We start from the raw sequence: 23,401 nt of genomic DNA, 5'->3' as shown, positions 1-23,401 counted from the left end.
TTCTCTCCAGTGTTAGGATAAATTGTTGGGAAGGGGTGGGGAGAGCCTGGAAAATTGGATTTTGGATTTCTAGTGTGGCTCAAACTGCCACACTCTTACACCAGGATAACACCAGATTCCAAGAACTCCATAATGTGCTGACAGTTTTGTAAATCACCTGGGTATCTGGGCCAGTCTCCTTAAGGCAGTCACTGCACAAATGAACGTGACCACAAGCGACACAGTGCTGATGAGTGAGAAGATTTTCCACACCTCTTTGTGTGACCATTTCTATCAAACAAAGACATGGGAAATGATACTATATTGATTCTGTAAATATAGATATAGTGCCTTCTGTTTTGAATTTTACAAGACATAATTAATTTACATAACATAATTTTAATTTTTATAAGACAAGAATAAATAAGACAAAAATTGATGAAAGAAATTTGCTTTTCCATATGTTTTTATTTCATGACAGATATTTATAACATTAGCTTTATTAAAGGATATTAAAAGATGTAGGCACAAGCCTTTCTCAAGGATTGAAACAATCAATTACTAGGTTTAAATTTAGGGTCACTACCTCTGAAAACCAAAGTGACCTATGGCATGAGACAGGTAACAAAGACTTTCAAGAGAGAAAATACAAAGCTTAACTCATTGCAGATGATATAGCACCTCCTAAGATCACAGACATCTAGATCTGTCAGGCAAGTACTGGAAAATTTTGACAAAAAACTGTGCTGAATCAGTGTCTCTGACTTCCAGGATCTGCTAGAGGAAGATAGTAACACTGTGAGAGATACCAACACGTGTAGGGCTGTGAAATTTGTCAGAAAAAAAGCTAGGCCAATACCAAGGGTTAACAATCAAGATTCAGCCAATGTGGCTTGTTTAGAACTTAACTGCTGTAAAGATTTAAGAGCTGATATGCTTCTACCATAGTTTCCACAGTTGCTAACAAGACTTTCATCTGTTCTCCAGGGAAGAAAAACATGTTTCCAGATATTTCTTGAAGAAATTGTGGTAGCTTTTGAAAAGTTTCTAGCTCTCTAAAATATGTATCTACTAACCAATCTTCAGAAAATGTGTTTTTCATCTCAGAGTTACCATAAACCATTACTGGAAGTACATTTGAACAAGCTACCTCTCTGAGAGTTAAAGTCAAGGGTGAAGAGAGATTATAAACTGAACAATAATTCAGCAGCAACTTATTAAATAAAATCAAACAGAGTTCTCTCTGCTGACTGCAAAACTCTTGTTCTATGCATTCATAAAAGCTTTCAATGCTCTCTTCTGGGTGAACAAGATTCAAAAGTTCTTCCTTTACTGCTGCTGACTCAACACAATCCAGTGGCAATATTCCATTGGAGTTCCTTTGCTGTAGAAGGACTGGTCCTGTAGGGAAAATATAAACATTAATAACAACAGCAGATTTGATTTGGCAGCCAAACAAGATTTTGGATTGGTTTTTGCCAGAAGCTAGGAGTCTGTTTAAGTTCCTTTTCATACTAAGTTATGTTGATGTAACTGATGAGTTACATATTTGCAATACAATCTAGAACATGTAGAGAGATCCTTTGTAAAATTTTGTTTAAGCTTTTGTGTTAACTTCCATAGAGTATGTAAAAATGTAATGTTATTACTGTTGCAAAATTCTGTTAAGTACTTTACAGACCAGGTTATTTGCTGACACTGACTTCAAATTAAAGGCATGTTACTGTGATGATCTTTATTTTCCTTTTCAGGATGCTGTGGCCAATCTTGCCTTAGGCTATGCAGCAAGATAAACTATTGAGGTGGGAATCCAAGTCTTCCCCAACAACTGAGTTTCAAAATTTGGTCTTAACAGACTTCTGAAATGCAAAACATAATTGCTCTAATAAATAGAATTAAAGTGAGTAAATGGGACATGTTTACTTTTCAGACTGCACTGCATTCTTACAGTATTTCCTGTTTATTAGTACAGTGGACCTATTAATATTTGAACAGCTTACACATCTCCTGATAAGTTTAAGAAAGGCTGCCTCAGTAAGAAAAAAGGAAGGCTGTTAAGACACTACAGGTGTTTTTTAAAGATGAACACATCAGGAATCTACTTACATAAATTTGGGTTACTTGGTAAAGCAGTAATGTCACTTTAACTTGAATACTTCTTCAGAAATACATTTTATTGACAAAAGGTAAAGCCTCGCATTACATATCCATAGTAGAAATTTTAACTTTGCCCTGATTTAAGCTTTAGTATTATTACTGATTATTTAGTATCATTAAATCTTCTGCAAGCTGAAGGTTTTTAAAGACAGAAAATGGAGTAAGTTTTTAAAGAGATGTGTTCTAAATTACTAAGCTGAGTAAATTCACACTGAATGGGTAAGATTCTTTCTACCACAGTCTTGCTAGTTACTTACCAGGCCATAACTCAGAGAGTGACAAAGGCAAATATACTATATATTTGCAGCCTTAGAGTTGCCAGAAAACCTTGAAGAATGCAAGTGCAAGTAGACCTCTTCCCCTAAGACAACAAGATCATCCACTACCAATTTTTCACAATAGCCTAGGAAAAATGTACATCTGCCAGTGCAATGCCATTTCCAATTGAGGAGCTGGGCTTACTATAATATTGGCTGTTGCATCACTTAGACTGATGGAACTGAGCCCAGGTATTGGCTTGGCATGTCAGATACATGGCTGAGTAAATATATAAAACACCTGGGAATCACAGAACTGAGGCTCCTCCAACACAGAGGCAGAACTGCAGAGGAATGTACTGATTATGATCCAGTACTTGTACAACAGACACAGACATAGCCTTTAGGGGGCAGGAGAAGACTGTAAATATTGGTTGTATGCCAAGAATGAAATAAAATTTTGTTTCTCTACCTTAATTAAGTAATAGGCCATCTCAACACAGTGCACTCTTCTGCCTCATGACTACACACAGAATGATTTTTATTGAAAAAATCGACTAGGCATATAAAACACAGTTTATGCTGACACAGTAGGTCAGTGGTACAGATACTGAAAACCACACATTTTAATAAACTAATTAAAAGAAGGAAGACTTGATACCCAAGACCATTCTATGTAGTTGTTTGGTTTTGGTTGTTTTATTTGGTTGTTTTTTTTTAAAAAATATAGTAAGTTAAATATATTGATACAATACATACTTCAAACCAAGATACAAATACCCTGTTACTGAACAAAAAATATTGTTTAAAACATTTATCATGTGCCTGCCTAAGGGGCAATGTATCTTTTTTTAGAAACTAAGGCATCCCTCCCACTATTATCCCTAAACAGCAGTTATCATGATTACAATATAAATTCCTTTCTTAAACTAATTACCAAACTAATTGTGTTCTTCAAAGACCATCACATTAATTTTCATAAATCCTGAACAAATTTATGTTGAAATACATGATTATATTTGCATTGTGGTAAAAATCAATCAAAACAAAAGAAAATCCTTAGCCTTGCTTGCCGACTAGGTAATCTGCACCTTCATTAATGACTATGGAGAATATAGTTACAATGCATACGGTGTAAAATGCAGAATAAAACCATCGACATACTGGAAAAAAATGTGAAAATCCTGGTTAATTTCATGTTCAGCTGATCAAGATAACTGTGAAAACAGTATTATTTTTATTGTAACCAAACCAGCTCGGCTTAAAAATGTTTTAAAATAAATCTTTCATAATAACATTGTATTTTAAAACAACTATTAAGAAAAACGCTGTGAACTTCACATGGATTTAGAACAGTTAGATAATTTCCCTAAACCAGTTTAGCATAAATGCACTCACCCCCATGCTGAAGTAGCAGCTTGCCAATTTCTACATGTCCATTTGACAGCGCATCATGCAAAGGAGTCACCCCATCCACTTGACTGAGCAGGTCTACCTCTGGACAACGCTGCAAAATTTCACGGACACACACTGTGCTGCCATGGTTACAGGCTTCATGCAAAGGCGTCCAGCCAGCATAGTCTGCATTATAAATCAAGGGAAGTTTTAAAACAGCAGAAGTAGTACTGAAACGTTAATAACGTAATTTGTTACACAGCAAAATACTTTAATTTTTAGTGTTCATTATGGCTAGAGTGGCAGTTTGTGATTTCAAAACAAGAAATTGTACTGAAAAAAACTGAAAAAAATTAAATAGCATTTTTAAAAATCAGCAGAAAATGTGATGGCAAAACTCGCTTCAGTTACAAATTCATCTTACCTCAATGTCTGCTAAAAAGTCCTCATTTTGTGTTGTTTAAAATAATAAAGACAGTTTTAGTAGTATAAATACAAACTTTATTACCAAACATTAATATACCAATATTAATATTAATACCAAATATTAATAGAGTTCTTTATCTGGCTTTATTTCTTAGTTCTCTAGAGAAAATGAATAACTTACCTTTAACATTAATGTCTGTTCCAGGGAAAGAGAGAAGCTGAATCAATCTCTCCACGTTGTTACTTATGCAAGCTTTATGCAGGGCTGTCTCTCCTACCATGAAAAATTAATAGATTACACTAGATGAGGCAAGATAGCAACTAAAGAAAATAATCAAAGTGCCTGGAACTAGGAGACCTGGCTGTGTACCAGAAAACTCAATAATAACTAAGATTTTCCTTTATCCTTTTTAACCATCCTTTAAGAAAAAAAACCCACAGAGCTTCTGTTCCACCAGAGATCTAGCAATGAAATTGTATTGCAAACGGTTTAACACAAGAATTATCTCCCCTCCAGTTCAAGGTTTAAAGCTTCAATCACACTATAAAAGCACCAAGTGATCACAGAACACCAAAAAATACCAGGTTTTGAAGCAATAAAACTTTAGAGTGCAGTTGCCCTCCCTTAAATTTATTCATGAACCTACATTAAAATGTATGGTTCTTTTTACACAGCATTTATAGCTTAATTCAAAATGAATGTTTCTGGCTAAGCACGAGTGCCTCTACACACTCAAGTATAATTCAGAACTTCAAATCCGTTAACAGATGGTTTGCTGTTTCTCAATAGGCTGTCTGACTTGGCTACAGCAGCGAGGGAGGGAAAAAAGAGAGAAATAGTAGTAATAATAAAAATAAGAAAATCCTCTGGAAAAAATCTCTAGCACTAGTAATAAGCTGAAATAAGTGTGAAAAATTAAACAAGCAACTGAGAGCTGATGCTTATACGTAAAGACACCATTAGTTTCTGCATAATAAAAACTTCAGACCCGTTCTAAATGCTCTTTTGCTTTCAATAATTGATTAGGTTTGACTAAGAGCAAGAAGAAAATCCTGATGCTAGGTGAAAGATGATGCACCAAACATCTGAGAAATTCAAAATATCTCAGGCTAAATCTCTCAACCTTTGTGATAAGATTTACATGGAACATTTTGTTATATTAATACCTTCACTATGTAAATCTGTCAGCTCCATACTCATTCCTTCAGCAGAAGACACTACTTACAATTTTGGCAGACGAAGAACAGAAAAAAAGCAGGGTTCGTTCCCCCCTCCCAGTCCTTCAGCTCACTTCTCTTTGTAGAAGTCAGCACATAATAATTCACACCACTTTTACTTGCAAAAGCAATAAAGAGAAAGGGAACCAATTTTTAAAATGTATGGTCTGGCTCTGTTACTGAAACTCTCTTATATAACAAAAGGACGTGAGGTTTCCTTTTATCCTTCAGTGTTTTGCTACAATTCTGTTTTTATTGTTTGAACAATCCCAGCTTGCTTTTGCCAGGTTTTTTTCTGAGCCTTCTCTTGGGTGTCATATTAATATAGTCATAGGTAAATTTCTTATGATGAAGATGACAAAAAGTAGTTCCAGAAAGTAATTCTGTTCAAGCAATTGTGTAATAAGGAGGAAACAAATGAATTACTGCAATGCTGTTTTATTCCTTAGGTACTTGAGTTCCAGTATAGCTAAGACAAAAGCCAAATGCCTTTCACAGTCTGGGCTGAATGCCTGGAAGAAAACGGTCCATATGCTTAACACAGCTATGTAACATAGCATACTCCTCAGTCTTTGTTCACAAAATGTCTAAGACTCAGAGATGAAGACTGAATTATACTTTCAAATCAGAAGACGTTGATCCTACCAAGCACAGGTTGAGGTGGATTAGCAAAGTAAGGCAGGCAAGACTGGAATATGCTCACACAAGCTGTACATTTTATTTAATATCTGGGAGGAGGGTAATGAAGAAGGTAACTTTATTGCACCATATATATAATTCCAAACATGAACTATAAGAAAATAATTCTTGGGCATAAACCATCACTTTAGTTCAGCATTCATCAGGATAAGTTTTTAAACCTGAAACTGTCAATTCTAACCATTTTAAAGTTCTTAACATATATTAGATATATAGAATACCTTTAATATTTCTCTTGTATACCTCTTCAGCCAAAAGATAGCAATTCTCCTTGGTGTGTGCAGTCTGAGCTTCTGCTTTTGCTGTAAGCTTCTTAAAGGTTAGGTTTCTGAAAAGAGAGCAAAAGGGACAGGTTTAAAATCGCTATTTCATGTTTTAAGATAATGTACATATACTTAATGTTTTAAATTTTTATATATAGCATACTTAGATCTATCCATTTCAGTGTAATTTCTAAAATGTCTTAATTACATAATTTCTAGGTCCTTTAATTATAACTATTTAAAACAGTAATAAAATTCCATTGCCCATAATTAAACTTTCTTTAAAGGTAATTGTATGAACAGTTCAACTTCTCTATGTACCCTATAAATTTAATATTGGGCAAATACAACTACATCAGTCTGCATATACACTGAAACTGACGATCAAAGGGAAAGGGGGAAACCCCAGCCCAGAGGTGTTACAGGTTTACAATGGAGTTTTCTGTCAGTTGCAGTAATTTGTAGACAACAAAACAGGTCATATAAAGTTCAAGAAATGTGTCAGGTCAGAAGCTGTCCCCCAAAGCAGAATAAAACTGGTGATGTTATAGGTATTACTTACGGTAGATCAGGCAGCACTTTGACTTGGTTCTGCTTATCGCCATTTAGCATCTGTAATGCCCTTTGAGACTCAGGGCATGGCTGTTGCCCTATTTTCTTTTTCTTTGCTTTGTGTATCTTTGTCTCATGCAATGCTATCTCTCTCAAAGCAGGCAAATAGGAACAGACCTGTTGCAGAAGTAGTATTTTTAAAATGAAGTAATTTTCTTTTGTTGTTCTTGATGCAAAGCAGTCATCTATGACCCACAGCTTGCTGCATCTAAGTTTTAAAAAATCTGATCACTAAATGATTGTACATATAGATATTTTAAAGCTGTCTTTTGCAATCCCTTTTGATATTCTTGTAATTCACTCTTTACACCGGCCTCAGAGGTGAGTGGCTTGTGTCTGAGACAGAAACTGGGAAATTCTAGACCTCTCTGTTGGGCTTCTGGTAGCTGAGAAAATTTGGATCACTTTAGCTGGACATAAGAGTGGAGTACAATTAATTGATTTTCATGTATTTAATGAAAGAACTTATAAACTTCCTGCTCCCAACCCAGGGAGCAATTTGCTAAAGAAATACTCCTTCCGCTCCTTCACCTCTTCTAAGATGAAGGGTTGGACTAAGTCTGAGCAATTAAAGAAAATAAGCTAGTGATCTCTTAGTGCTCTCTCATTATTAAGATAGTGTTGGGTGTTCTAGATATGTTAGCTTCTTTCCAGTAACACAGAGTTTCAAACTTACTTATATAGCTCATTTAAAAAATTCATCCAAGTTTCTGCAGTTTGACAAAAACATAGGAAAAAGTCCAGTGAGGGGATTCATTCAATGAAAACATAATGATTATATCTGAAGAAAGGCATTATGGAAGGCTTTTAGTATTTAGATTACTTAAGATCACTCTAGATTCTGCAGGCAATGTGCTGTGGGTGAGGGACACCTCACTTGTGCCTTCACTGCACATTTACCACCAGAGAGTAGGATGTCACTCATTGAACCCAGAGAAAAGCCCAGCTGATAAGATGCTGTATGAGAAGAACTCACAGAACGGGATGATATTTAATTTTTATTGTATGGAATAAGAAAGGAGACATAGTAATACTAAGGAAAGCCACAAAAAGCACATGAACTTGTTTCAAGCACTATAAAAATTTACATTTCAGTAGTTGTAGAAAGTGATCAGTAGTCATGGCAATGCTAAAAATAGCAATCCTGCTGCATGTGTTGGCTATATACTTAAATATTAGATATACAGTTGGTTTATTTTTAAAATTCTGCATCTATTGTTTGAGCTCTGTTTAAACATACTATATTAATAAACAGTGACCTCTGTTGACAATAAACTCCTGTAAAATTCAAGAAAACTTATGTATGGTGTATGTATGAAGATGTAAATTTGTTTTTCTGTGACTCTAACTGTAGAATTTTAGGACATAGAGAAAGAGTGAAACAGTTATGGATTCCATATTCTGTTTAGGCATTGGTACTAAGATTACTGAAATGACGCTCTAAGTTAGGGCATGTCATTATTGTGTGATCACCCTGATTTGCCTGCAACCTGCCAGCTGTCATGGTTTTAAGAATTTCTTTCACAGTTTTCATCATTTATGTCCTTACAAACTATCACAAATTGTGATTTGAAGGCAGGCAAAGGTTTGTAAGTAGAAGAAAATTTTTAAGAGGAAAAATTCACAGGAATACAATGTGGTTCAAAATCATAAAATCTTGTATGTAACAAATACCTGGACACAGCAGAATAATAGACTGTCACCTCCTAAAAAAACCAGAAGGAAAAGGTAGCCCAGAAAAATCACACTATTTGGCATTTTCCTTAATTATAAATGTAGCATTGCAATAAACTATTTACATCAGAGATTATTTTTAAAAGCTTTTATTGTGTTCATTGTTGTTTCACTGTTTGACTTCAAGTTAACTGCATGTAAACAAATTAATCAGGTGTGACAAATTCTCTGGCAAGAAAAATCTTACCATTGTTCCAGACCTAGATCTTAGGCAAAGAGAAATTTATATGCAGTGAAACACATGGAAGACAATGCATGCAAAAAGCATGACCTTAGACCACAAGGAAAAAGTATTTTTTGAGACTTTTATGAATCCAATTACTTGTCAAATTTTGAAGTCTGAAAAGTTATTAAGGAGTAGAAGAGTTACTTACTATTTTCTGAAGAGAAAGAGGTTCTGTAGGAACAGCTATATTCCTCCGTAGACACATGTGTTTTAAAATTGCTTCTGCGACAAACATTTGAAGCCAGAGGGATGGTATGGCACAAATAAACATTTTTAATTCACATACAGAAAAATCTGGATAAAAGCAATGGGGAGAGAAAACATAAAGTGAATATTTAAATGAGAATGCAAAAATCTAAAACATCTAGTTATCTAAAATATAGCTCTTCCAGACTTTTTTTCCTCCAGATTTAGAAGCTATTCTCCAGAAGAATTACTAAAAATAATCACATTAAAAAACATTTTATCCATCATCTAAGATAATGACCAGCTACTACATTTAACATGTGTTAAAAGACAAAGCATCAGTTTTTATGCATCAGTTTTTAAAATGCTCTCAATATACTCTTATAAAAGTTACACCTTTATTTTGAGAATAAAATTATTTATTTGCGAAGTTATGCAAGTGATCACCTTTTAAATATTTAAGTGACACAAATTCAGATAAGAGTTGCAACACAATAACAATGTCTGCAAGTAATGCAGGGTGACCTACAAGTTCTACATTAGAAGTGACTGTAAGCAAATTGCAACCCCATTCAGATGTATCAAATAGCTTACACTGTTTAAAAAAATAAAACCACTCAGTGGAGGAAGAAATTATATATCTTTATATTTCTTAATATATATATGGCATATGTCTGGCCTACCGCTCTTTTTTTGGAAAACAAGAGAGAATGACTGATTTTTCTTATGGTGATATGAATTTCTATTTCGATTCTAGCAAAATAATTTTGTCAAAATAACAAGTGAAACAGGTGGAGATTTCCTCCTGCATTGAGGAAATATTCTGTTCTGCTAAGAAGTGCTCATAAATTAAGTGATCTGTAGACTCAATCAAAACATAAGTTTTGAGAGTACAGATATTTTCTACTGTAAGAGCAACTGAATTTAGAAGAACTCTGCAACAATTTTGCTTTAAGTGCTGTGCATTGTACCAAGTTGCAGAGGTCAAAGAATCTTTATTCTTTATAAATAGACTGTGAATGCTGTTCTTGTTTTCCATTTGTGTATAGGAAAGTAAGAAATATATAACTAAGATTCTCCTTATTCTAGGACAGCTAGAAAATCTGTTGGAGAGGTGGCAATAGCAGTACAAACTAAAAGCTCCATTGATTTAAATACTACAAAGTTCCATCTGATTTGGCCTTCTAAGATGCAAGGCAGGCTATAACAGTTCTGATAATTTGCTTTCTGTAAGAGTGGAGTGGAAATATTTGTCCCAAGACTAAGATTTTAGTTTAATTTTTTTTCAGGATAGTTCTCAAGTACCCAGGTAGAAGGCAGATACACTTTAAATGAAGCCTACATACACCTGTTACTACAGAAAATGATGACTGAAACCACAATATCCATATTTCTTCAATGGGGACAGTAGAGGGAGTGGGGGTGGGAATTAAGTTTGAAAATGAAACTAAAATAATTAAGCACTTTTCTTGAAATTATTTTTTTTGTCTTTTGAGTTCTGCAACCCCTAGTTGCTAAAAGTACAGACACCTCAACCAACATTACATATTAGATGATAACAGTTACTTGAGTCGTGACATTTCTTTTTAACCAGTATATTTAATGAGGGGGAACAACAGTCATTCATAGGACTCAATGGAATTTTCCCCCACTCCCCAGATAAAGTCTATTAATTCTAAGGATTTGGAATGAGACATTGAAATGTTTCACTTCCAGCCTGTAGGAGTCACAGAGTTCAGGGTAGCTTTTGTACTTACATCTGAAGTGTCTTTAGCAAACTATTGGTTTTCTGAAGTGACAAAACTGGCCTGAGTTAAGTAAGGTGTCTCCAAGTGCTTCTCTGTATTTAAGTTTTACTATGATATGCTTAAAGCTTTTCCTACACTGACAAGAGAGCTCCAAAGATTTTTTTTCTTCCTCACACTGTGCAGTTTTGCTTTCACATTAATACTTAATGAGATTTATTTAGAGGGATTTTAATATGAAAGCCTGTTCTCTTTGGTCTTCGCTTGACACCAAGAGACAGACAATAAAACACTTTCCTGCATATGCACACACCACACTATCACAGTACACAGCTGCAACAGGACATAAAAAATAACTTGAAGGTAAACCAAGGATTTTAGTTAGGATTTAGTGTACCCGGTTAGAAGACTTTTGAGAGACCTTGCTACACTCACCATCACACGAAATGGCAAGGTACTCTGCCAAATCATCAGCTATTTGATGAAACACGTTTCTGTCCATAAGAAAACCTGAGATGATCCAATACTCCACTACAGTTCCAAGAATGGCACTTAATAGACCAGCAATTTCACATCTGAAAGCCTAAATGGAAAAAAACAGAGAGTATCTATAGACCTGTACTGTATAACAAATTCACACTGATAATGTACCAGCAATAACATGGTCTATGATAAAGAGGATATCTTTAGATAAAAGCCTACTCTGTTGCCATGTCACTCCTTCACTGGCCTTTCTTTTTCTGCTCAAAAGCTAGCTGTTGCAGCCAGGTCAACACAATTAACGTCACGGATGCCACACTAATTAAGATTTCGCACTGGAGAGAAACAAGTTATTTGAAAACATCCTGTCTAAAACAATATGCAAAATGGGATCAAAGCTTACCAGTACAATTATGTGATTTCTTTTTAAGTTAGGTTTTGTTTAACCATAAGATTTCAGGTACTGGACTTATTCCAGTTAACCTTGTATTTGACAATACGAGGATCTTCTTTTCTCTGCTCTATTACGATTCTCTTTTCCTAAAGATTTCACCATGAAATTAAAGCTCCTTTTGTGCCTAACTATGTATGTCTGTGCCGAAAGGGAAAACGGTGCAAGGTGTTAGTGTCCTGCACAGAAAAATATTTGGTAGCCACTTTGCAAAAGGAAACTCTTCTTTCCAAAGAGACTAGCAGGTGCGAATTTTGAAAAAAACACATACCTTTGGGTATTAGCCTCACCATTTTCTCCCCTTGGGTATTAGCTTCACCATTTTCTCCCCATGGCATAAAATGGTCATGTGTAAATAAAAAAGTCTAAGTGTATTTTCTTAAGGAGGCATCAAGATAATACACAGGAATTTAGTATGCTATCCAGACACTGCCATGAGATAGATGAAGCATTTGTTCACCCATGTGAGAACTTAATCAGTACTGCTTAGGTAAAGCAGTGTTTCTAGTGTCTGAGTTAGCCTGTGCAAAGTGAAGTCATATCTGTCTACTGAATACTTTTCTGTGCCATGCAGAAATACTTTATGCAATGACTCTGAAGTAAGTTATTCCTCTGACCACATGTACAAACACAGAAAACTTAGTTATTTATGAAAGCGCAACTTGGAAGAATACATGCACCATAGTAGGAATGCACAAAATTCATTTGACCAGAGACACCTACCTAAGGCTCTACCAAAAAAATCACTACTGTTATACTAGAGCACCAGCTGACATATGGTACCTAGTGAAACAGAATGAGTAGTTAAAACTAGACAATTTTGGTTAAGAGGGAAATTGAACTTAATAGGTACACACAACTGAGTCAATGGTTTGTTCTGATACTCCTTTAAGAAGAAAAGTATGTTCAAGGTTGGTTTAAAATAATTTAATAGGACTCCCTCAGGAGCTGAAAAGCACCAAAATCAGTCTGAATGCAAGTCAAACAGACATACATAAGAGCAACAGAGACTCTGACATAAATGAGTTTTATAATAAAAAGATTATAAAGTAATTAGTCAATAAAACTACATAAATACTGTCCCTATAGTTAGTAGTTATTCAAAAGAAAAGGAACAAACACAACTACAAATAAACATGGTGTGGGGTGGCAGCATAACCTCCATCACTGAAGGTTTATAAGAAGTGGTCAGACAAAATCGGTTAGAAATGTGATCTCCCAGATTGCTTCCAGTCATACTTCCTCTTACTCTGTTAAGCTCTACTTGATTTGGTTTGCCCCTTGCTTTACTGTGTCATAATTTATACTGTGTCATAATTTATTCTAGATGAACTGTGCAATCTCACAATTAAAAATCCCTTAGAACACTGATATGGACGTTAAAAATCTGAAAATAGCTTTTTTCAACTAAAATTTAAATATTTAGAAGGGTACATTACTCCCTATCTTCTAAGGATTCAGGAACAGAAACTGAAGAACAATTTAAAACATCCGAAGTGCATTTAAATTTTCCTTTAGTATCCATACCTCTTATCACTGGACCCCAAAGCAAAATACTAGGTGAATAATTTAATTCCATCAATAGTTCTCTGTAGGAAATAAATTTCACAAATGCAGCAAATAAGCACAATTTTAACAGAGGTTAAGTGACAGGATCAATGACATAGAGATATAATCTGAGGTAGACACAGATGTAATGCACAAGCATTTACATTCTCTTTCTTGTTTCTTAATCACAGGCTTAATTAATTCCTTTATTAAATACTTTCAAGAAAATGGTGGGGGTGAAAGTAGACCTTGAGGCAGAATACTGAAATAATGTCTGGTAGTACTGCAAGTATTAATAATTTTTCTCAGTCAGATATATAGCTGCATATAAAATGTAGTTGATATACTAGTTGCAGCTATATGTGCCTAGATAAGTATGTCTGCATGCTAATGAGACAAGCCAGATACTGCCAACTGTAGGCTTGGTTAACTGATTTTGGTAAAAAAAAAGTAGGACAAACCAAGAGCTTCTCCTTAATATTTTGAAATAAATGGTCCTATGCTACAAATGAGGGGGAAATTGCTCTAATTTACTGAAAGGATCATATGTTCTAAAAATATTTAAATATCGACATATTAAAAATATTTTCAACCACAAAACAATACCAAAATAGCAATGAAAACACATGCAATATTAAAAAGGAAAAAACCCAGAGCATTTCCATTAAACATGAAATTTGCTACCATGTATGACAGTGACAAGGCCTTTTTCTCACTCTGCCCCTCCAACAAGAAGCTAGGAGAGGCCACAGCTGGCACAGCTGACCCAAAATGACCAAAGGCCTTCTGAACATTGTGCTCAGCAATAAAAGCTGGTGGAAGGACGAGGAGGAGGAAGAGAGCACGTTCGAAGTTACAGTGTTTGTCTTTCCCAATAACTACATTGCTGTTCCATTTAATGGTTTGCCAAGTCAAGTACAGTGTTACAGTGGCAGAAGTTTCACCATTTCTTTTTAGTACACATAAAAGTGCTAATAGGAAAGCTTTTAAGTTAGAGGAAAATTAATACTAACTTTTTTATTTTGAATTACAGAGTTATTTTAGAACTGTTCTTTAGTGTTCTTTTTCATGTGATGTAAATGCAGTACTCCAAAAATGCCATACTTCCAAAAAAGCCACCGGAAGTGATCAGACTAGAAAGACATTTACGTCTGCAAATTTATACCACACAAATTCATAATATGCAACTAAAAACCAGAATGAATGCCTTTTTCACTTCTTTGTCAGGCTACATAAGACAGTTCTTTAAAAAAAAACAAAACAGCATTTTCAAGGATGAAAAGCACTTCTGATACCATCTGTGACATTGTGAAAAGCCATGCAATGCTACTCCAAGTGCTATAAGCAATATACACATTCCCTTCTAAATTCTAAAACTGAATTGACAAATTTGATTCAAGGAACTTTGACCAGGAATTCCTGCATCAAGCCTGTTTAAATAATACAGCAAATAATAAACATTATGTATATTAAAATTATATTCAATAATTGATTTGAAAAGCTCAAGTGATGGAAAAACTTCCATGTTCTTCAACAATGCATTTTAAACTACAAAAATAGTGTTTCAGCTTAATTCCTCCAAGTTGTAGCAACAGATTAACCCAGCAATCATAAGGGCATCCAATTTCCTGTCACAAATTTTATTCTGGTACTTTTATGATACTGCAAATTCTGTCTAACATTGGAAAGTAAACACATTCATATATGTAACTTGAGTCTTTACAGTCCCTCATTCTTTGTTTTCCTTTTTTTTTTGATTGCTCTTTTCACAAGGTGTGTTTACATACACACATACATAAAACATAATTTTGCCACAAATCAGCACTAGAAGAAACAAATATTTTCCCTGCACTCAAGTGCTTATTTGTTGCAATCTCTTTGAATCACAAAAGAGAGAATCAGATTCTAAAAAACTAAAAAAATTAATAATTGCCCACTTTTAACAATTAGAAAAGATTATGTTAGATATGTCCCAAGAAAGAATTTAGTTAAATTATTCATCTGTTTCTATTTACAGGTATTTTCACTGAAGAACTGCATCTAAGTCTGGTATACCACAATTGGCATGCTTGTTTCTTCTCACAAGCTAACATACTGGGAAACATGGTTACCCCTTTAAACTTTGCTACAAACCACATAATTTCGGTGACCATGCAGATAGTAACAATATTCAAAGTCATTCCTTTTAATTAGCTTTCTGAATGGCCCTAAGTCAAGGTGTTGCCTCTTAAACACACAGCTTTTAAAAACCAAAACTGGTAACAATGACTCACACTCTCAAACTGAAGGAAAATTTTGCACTCTGTAAGCTACATTTAATGACACAGAAATACTGTGGATTTATTTATGCATCTCTAAAATGATAAAAAAAGGAAGGAGAAAACATAATTCTGCCTGCACAGCTGGGAAGGATCTGCTCTTTTGGCTTTCCAAATGACCTTTCAACCTATGTAATGGAATTTTAAAAGGAGTCTCTGAGTATACAGAAAAATCAGTATAATAAGATTGAGAGTTAAGGAAGAGATAATGACAAGTTGGATTATAAAAATATGGTATTTTGGTTTAGAGTTTATCTTTGCCAAAAAATGTAATGGAAAAGAAACTACAGTGCAATATATAAATAAGGCTCTTAGAAATAACATAAAACCTCTAAAGATATTATGAGGCAACAAGCTTCTTTTTAAGGCTAGACTTCATATCTGCAGGGATATTGTACATTACAGTGCATAAGATCAAAGTGAGAAAGCAACAGGCATCTGGGTTTTGTGCTGAAACCACAGTTCTTACATATGTATATAAAGCAAACAATCTAAACAAGAGGTAGGTGTCTGTGTTTTATGTTATGTTTTATTCTTTCCTTTAAGCTTATTTTTCGTATATACATTCTGACACAAGTGATTACTCTGACAATGCAAAGAAAGGTTTATGAAAAAGGTATGACTTACAGTGCTGGAACTTGTCAAAAGAAGGAATAGCAGAAAAAAAGCAAATGGTGCCTACACCTAAAGTGTGGATTCAACACCAGGAAAAATATGAAAGCAGTCTCATTTTCCAAAGAAACAGAATGGCCGCTGACACCAATTGCACGTAAGCCTGCTTGGTGCTCAGTAACTTCGAAAAGGTAGGTTGTTTAAATATAAATATGAGTATAGAAGCCTAATTTTAGGCACTTTTAAAATATCCTGACCAAGGATAAAAAGGAGAACTGTTTAAAAATGTTTTGCTTTGATAGCCCTCAAAAAAGGTAGGAGGTCTGTCTAGGTAAGATGCGTGAAGCTTTCATTATGTTTAATCTTTTTGCCTTCATAACATAATGAAGAACTACTAGGTATTATATTGAAAGTGCTTTTTTTCTCCGGAATACTTGATTTTCTATTGTTCTGTTATGGTATTGAAAAAGTGAATGAAGTATCTATTTATTCTGTGCTTTCACAATAATTTAAAAGAGAATGCAGAGACAGCAGTTAAGTTTTTATTTTATGTGAGAATCTAGAAGTCAAAGATGTTTTACAAGGCCTCTTGCTTCTGAAAAGAAAGAGGTGGTATAGAGGACACTCAGTATCTTTCAGGTCAATGTCCTGCTGGTCAGCAGGTCACAGAACAGCAATTAAGTTGCCTTCAATTCCATTTTTATGAAAAGTCCTAGGGAAGATACAAAATGAAACTAAAAGACTTGGGAAGAAAAAAAACTGGGAAGAAAAAGGGCATTTATTAGAGTAAAATAATGTATGTCTGTAGAAAATAGCAAAAAGGTATTAGTTTTGTTAGGTTTCTCTTTCAAACATTTCCTGAATCCTACCACTGTAAAATAAGATAATCACCTCTTTCGTTACACCATATTGTTTGACAGGATGTGTTAAGCTGGTGTCCCTAATAACTACAGTAATACCTGCTGGTAAGGGCATGTGAACATCTGAATGTAGCCAACAAACTACTCATGACTCGTTTCTTCTCTACACATCTATATGAGAATCTTACGGATCAATTCATTTCCTTTAGTGGAGCAAAAACCAGCATGCTTCACAACAAAAGGCAGCTATAACAAGCAGCTGTGATACTTACATATAATTCCTCACAAAAGAATGAACAAAGAATGTCTTTAAAAAAAAATGTCAGTCTTCATTATTTTAAAGTATAAAATTCATACTCACATCATTTTTTCTGTTCAATTCTCTGTGGGAAAGTATGACCCAATCTGCTAGAATATTTATGTGTTTGGTAAAAAGCACTGAGGCTTCGCTTCCCAGCCAAAATGTCTTCAAAAGAACTGTCTGTGGCATGACTTGCTGATGCTGTGAATTGATCCCTTCAACCAAACTGTAAAAAAAAAAAAAGGGAAAAAACCTGAAGCTTTATGCTGCTTTTTTACTACAGTTACCAGACAGAAACCTTGTCTTCTGTCAAAACACACACAGGTTTGGCAATTTTTAAATATGGAAAGATCAGACACAGTTTCTGAATAATAAGTACCATAATGACTATTACTGTTAGATTGGGGGAATATTGTGCCAATATTTACATAAAGTAAAGGGCACTTTCACTATATAAAGGCAGAGAAAAACCAAGACTTCTTTTATACTTCATAAACCAAGGAAAGACAATTGTCTCCCTAAGATAATAGGAAGATAAGTTAATTGAATGTAAAAAAAAAACCAACATAAAAATCAGTATGTTCAAAATGCTGCTTGTCTACCTTAAAGGATGAATACTGAAGCACTGCAAAGCTAAAAATACAACATGAGCAAAATTAAGTGCTTACGGAAACTTATAGTATAGTGAAATAACAGGCTCGGAAAAGTAAGAGGCCTTAAAATACAATTAGAAAATGTCTACACAAATTACGAACTAAGAACTGAGAAATATAAAAGGAAATGCTAACCTGCCATCTCTGTAGAACAGTATCTTATTAGGGATATACAAAAATCAGGATATAAGCTGCTGTAGGTAAGGAAATGCATGTGAAATTGTGAAAAATAAGAAAGTATTATCCTACAAACCTCACCTTTTTTTCAGAAACTCTACTTCAGCTTTTACTAAATCAAAGAAAAACTTCAATAATGTTTTGTGAACTATCTTCTGTTCATCTTCTCTCCCTGAAACTGGTTCAACATGACAAATGGTTTTGCAGTAAAGGCAAGACCTGAAAAATAAAACCCAAAAAATCCATTTGTATGACAGCAATCGTAGTCTGATCTAGTGGCAAAAAAGTCAGCTTTGAATTTTGACTGTTTTGACAAGGAAATAGCTTGCTCCCCAGCAACATTCAATAAAGCCTAATTTTTTGGTTTAAAAGCTCTTTTCAGAAAAACAAAACAAAACAAAAAACATCTTTATGACTGAGTTTCTGTGTTCCAGATTAAGATTTTGTATTATAGTGTAAACTAAATAATTTCCACTGTATTTCATTTTTCTGTCTCTACTCGAGTTATTGTACAATTACTATGTTTAACAGAACATCTTTAAAATCCTTTAAATACAAGATAATCTTGTAATATTCTATAGCCATTGTAACATTTGCAACATCCTACAAACTTTAGTTCAGATAACAGTTCACACATACCATTTGACAGGACTACAGACTGTCAAGTATGATGGAGATAATTCTTCAGTAACATGCAAACACATTTTTTAGCTAGAATTTTGAGTACTAGCACCACCAGGTATACAACTGCTGGGTCTTGGCATTCAGCAGTAAGTACTAAAAGACAAAATACTTCATCTAAAAGACATATTCTCTTCCATTACATGTGACGTGTTCCTAATAAAAACTATTAAATGTCCAATTATAGTGATTCAATGCCCTTCAAGACATGCTTACAATCATATACGTTCATATATGTGTAATCACAGTTGGATCAATGTATTTAAATCTTAGTTAAGATTTTATGACAGCAATAAAAAGAGGTATAGTTTCTCTTCCAAATGAACAGAATAATTAAATTCTATTGGTCCAAATTTCAAAAAATGAGTTCTTAAGATAAAGCAGATACTAACTACCCAAACAACTCCTATGTACTGTCTTGCATTTGTAGAGGTATAAGATATAATCAGACTTCTCAATAAGATGGTGGAGGTTATAATTAAAATCAAAATCAAAATACAATATGAAACTTCACGTTTGGTAAGATAAAGTTTGAATTTTCTTTGTAACTGCAGATATGTATCTATACACATACATTCCATGTTAGCAACAATACATAGATTATTATAACCTGTGGAGAGCATAAAAAATAAAATATTTTTTAAAAAGGAAGAAGGCTAAGAAAATGTACATCTTTTTCTTTCAAAAAAAAAAAATCTATCTGACTGTGAGCTAGCACTTTGTGAAATATCAAGTGAAATGTCCAAATCTGTTACAATTCTAGACTTTCACGTGCAGTTAACTTGTTCTGTTGAAAACGTGACTTTGATGCAACAGAGTGCCAATTCTCCTCCACCGTCCCTGAGTTTGGAGTAACATAACAACTATTGCATCCAGCATCTCATTAAACTTTCTTACCTTACAAGCATCTCTATGAAAGACCATGTACCTTTCTTACAGATAGGACACTGAAGAAGATCCAGATAATACTTTAACATAGACAGGGACTTCCAGGGAGGATCATGTTGGAGAATAAGGTACAAAATGTGACAAAGTTTGGCAAAAAATATTGCATCGGTATTTCCCTGTAATAAAATGAGAAAATAATAATGGCTCCATACCAGCCAAAGATCCATATTCACTACGAGTTTATTCATTTTCTTTATTCTTTACAATACCAAAAGACTGTATTTAATCACTGCAGTAACATGTAATTTAATGCATAACTATAAGCAGAAAAACTCATAGTTTTAAAAAAAAAACGAAGGAAAAAGAACTTGCTTTAGAGTGATATTCCAGCTGAATGCACTGTTAGAACAAACCTTCTCAACTGATGTCTCTACCTGTGGCCTACTAGCATAGTGCTGTTTCTAAATGTAACAAAAAATATTTGTGGTCAAGCCTTACACAATACTTAGAGCACTACATTCATATGGCTTGCAAATAAATACTACTAAAAAAAATAGTCTTTAAGTATTAAATTCTTTTTTTTTTTGGTAACACAAGCACATTGATGAACACAAAGAGAAGACAGAACACATCACTAAAAACTACTAAACACAATGTCAGGAGCAAAGATCATAATACTTCCATTTATTGCTTTAATTTTGAAAATACTTTAGTTTTCAGCTCTCACCAATAGGAAATATTCTAGAAGAGAATGAAGAAGTTGCACAGGAGGTATACGGTACTTCTGACCAGCAGCAAGTTCTGTGATTACATCAGCAAATAAATGCTCTTCCACTAATCCTTGAAGTATATACCAACTGTGTCTGGACAAATCAGTACTTTTAACCTAGAAATGAGACATCTTTGTAAATAAAATAACAGTTTAAATAAAAAACACCCCTTAACTAACTAACAGGAAATGCATCAATGCATCAACCAACAGGAAATTTTTAAGTAAAATGCTGGTAATATATGTCCTGGTTCTGGTCAGGACAAGGGTAATTTTTTCATTTTTTCAGTAGCCAGGAGCAGGCATGGCTAAGACACAGAGGTTATTCCGGAAGTTATTCTCATGTTACTGCCAGGGGCAGGGGAAAGGGACTTTTGCTTCTGAGAAGAAGGTTGTTCTGAGAAAATGCAGCAGGGGGAGCTGTCCAGTAGTTTATTGTTGCAGGCTTTCCATACGAATCCTTTTTTCTTATACCTTTTGTTATTAATATTGTTGCTCTTACTGTTCATTTTCTTACATCATTGCTGTTTCCAGTAAATTGTTCTTATCTCAACCCATGATCTTTGCCTTTTGTGTCTCCAGCTGGTGAGGAGGGAGAGGAAGTGGCACATGATTTTAGTGGGTGTACTAAATTGGAGAATATAATTCCTAAACCACAAAAACGAAACAGGAATGATTACAAACTAAACTAGAAAAATTACTTATTGTCTGGTCCAATCTAGATCATTTTGTTCTAGAAAGGTCTTCCCTCTTCCTGAGCTAGGCTTTCATTGAAAATATAGTAGGTTTCAGAATGTGCTTCTCTTCTTAGATCAGATTGCAACTACGCTATTAAAAAACAAATTACAGTCCACACATCCGATAAATTGTGTATAATTTATTCTGGAAAGGTATGAAAAGGAGTTTTAGTATTTCCAAAAGTGTACAGTACATCCCACAACATATGGCTGAAGCAGTAAGATAGTGAGTACCATGGAATAGCTAAGAAAGTCTGAGAAAAGTGTAAAACCATGAGATACATAATTTAAGTGTACACATTATAAAACCATAAACAATATAACTGTTTTATCTCCCTAGTTCTTCTATTCCCATATAGAACGTCAGAGAAGCATCTAACACTACAGATTGCACAGGTAGTAACCCCAGTGGATTTCAAAACTCTGAAGATCTTAATGGCACAGGGCTTCCTGCTTGTTCTCTGCCACTCACGACAGCAAAGCACTTCACTTTGCAGGCTTTCAAAGAACCCACACAGATATAATGGCTTTCATGAGATGCTGTATCTGCTCTGCAATTTCCCTGTTACCATCTGTACTTTCAGCTTTCCAAAACCCACAAATAATGCTATTGAAGACCTCAGCTACATTGCTATTTATACCTTTCCTCTAGTCCAGGTTCAAGCCAAAGCTGACACACAAATTAGTTGCAGAGATATTACCAATCAAAGCACAGCTTCCCTATGCCAAATAACTTCTCTTTTGAAATCCTGCTTTTTCATTTGACCACACAGCCTGAGGCTCTGGTAAATTCAAAGGAACTTGGATAAGGAGTGAAAACTGAAGAATCTGACTAAGATGACTGATTGGACTGCTGGGAATTAAATAGTTACATAAATGTATTGTTGCTTTAGTCCCTGACAACTTGTAGACTTTAGGATCTCTGCCAAAAATCCTGTCTTTTAAAGTACATTAGATAAAGTTACTCAAGACATAAAATCACAGAATCATAGTTTAGGTTGGGAAAGAACTCTAACGCATTGAGCCCAATCATTAATGCAGCACCACCAATTCCACCAGCAAACCATGTTCCCAAGTGCCACATCTACACATTTTCTAAATCCCTCCAGGGATGATTACTCCATTACTGCCCTGGACATCCTGTTCCAGTGCTTGACAACGCTTTTGGGGGAGAAATTTTCCTATTATCCAATCTAAACACCCTGCCAATTGTTTTAAAACTGGTTACATTTTTAAATTAACATGGACTTTGAGTCCAGTTGTGGATTTGAAGCCTACTATACTGCTATTAGATAGCTTCCAAAAACGTTCCAGTAATAAGCTAAAAACATTTGGGGCTCTGGTCAAACATGAAAAAGATTCAGAACGAAATTATAACTATGGTTATATCACAGCTAAAGTCTCAGTGAATGAACTCCACCTTAACATTAGATATTTAGTTTCTCTGTAAATGCTTCATTTCTAATTCCTAATACACACATTATTATATGAACAATAAATAAAGATGCTTATCTATACAATTTTCTTTTAATCAAGGTTTTGTAAATCTGGTGTTTGCAACTCACATTTACTTCAATGTTTTCATTCATATATGCACCATTAAAACCTGCACTAAAATTTCCTTTGGAAATAATGGTTGCATTGATACTTTTGTAATGTTAGTTAACCATAAACTGTTTAATGACAATCAAAGAACAACTTCTTTGACGCCTGGATGTGAAAGATGACTCCATATATTGTGCAAGTACAAGCACACTGCTACTGGCCTGCATCTGGTTGATTGCACCAGCATGCAGCTTTTTATATTGTGACTGAAACCTTTATCTCTTGAAAATTCTGGTACTAGAAGAAACAACGACATTGATGCATTATTTTTAAAGTACACTAAAACAAAGATGTTTTGGAAACAGTGTGAGGCCTTTAGCATTGCATTCAAGACAATGAGGAACTGGAGAACTGGCTTTTGGCATATTTCTAAGAGGTAAAGAAGGATGGTACACAACTGAGGCAACAATTTTTTTCAGTATCA

The 23,401-nt window shown here is 34.5% G+C and overlaps 1 protein-coding gene across 4 annotated transcripts in view; it reads right to left on the bottom strand.

The window, feature by feature from the left end:
• Window positions 1-414: 414 nt before the first annotated feature.
• Window positions 415-23,401, bottom strand: part of SLF1 (SMC5-SMC6 complex localization factor 1) — a 35,206-nt gene continuing 12,219 nt past the window's right edge. For 3 of the 4 annotated variants that reach the window (XM_027728970.2, XM_027728969.2, XM_027728971.2), the window contains 11 exons: window positions 20,594-20,752; window positions 19,876-20,042; window positions 18,379-18,516; window positions 17,528-17,693; window positions 11,333-11,480; window positions 9,115-9,260; window positions 6,957-7,123; window positions 6,353-6,459; window positions 4,396-4,488; window positions 3,792-3,974; window positions 884-1,380 (listed from right to left, as the gene is read on the bottom strand). In XM_027728970.2, the coding sequence (XP_027584771.2) occupies window positions 884-1,380; window positions 3,792-3,974; window positions 4,396-4,488; window positions 6,353-6,459; window positions 6,957-7,123; window positions 9,115-9,260; window positions 11,333-11,480; window positions 17,528-17,693; window positions 18,379-18,516; window positions 19,876-20,042; window positions 20,594-20,752 (1,971 nt within the window). Of the gene's footprint in view, window positions 1,381-3,791; window positions 3,975-4,395; window positions 4,489-6,352; window positions 6,460-6,956; window positions 7,124-9,114; window positions 9,261-11,332; window positions 11,481-17,527; window positions 17,694-18,378; window positions 18,517-19,875; window positions 20,043-20,593; window positions 20,753-23,401 lie in introns of all 4 variants that reach the window. The other variant, XM_027728968.2, reaches the window with a different exon arrangement.

Source organism: Pipra filicauda, unplaced genomic scaffold, assembly GCF_003945595.2.
Source record: "Pipra filicauda isolate LSUMZ 115617 unplaced genomic scaffold, ASM394559v2 scaffold37_size4185640_pilon, whole genome shotgun sequence".
NCBI lineage: Eukaryota > Metazoa > Chordata > Aves > Passeriformes > Pipridae > Pipra > Pipra filicauda.
Note: the sequence above shows the minus strand (reverse complement) of the source record. Positions and strands in the feature narration are given on the sequence as shown.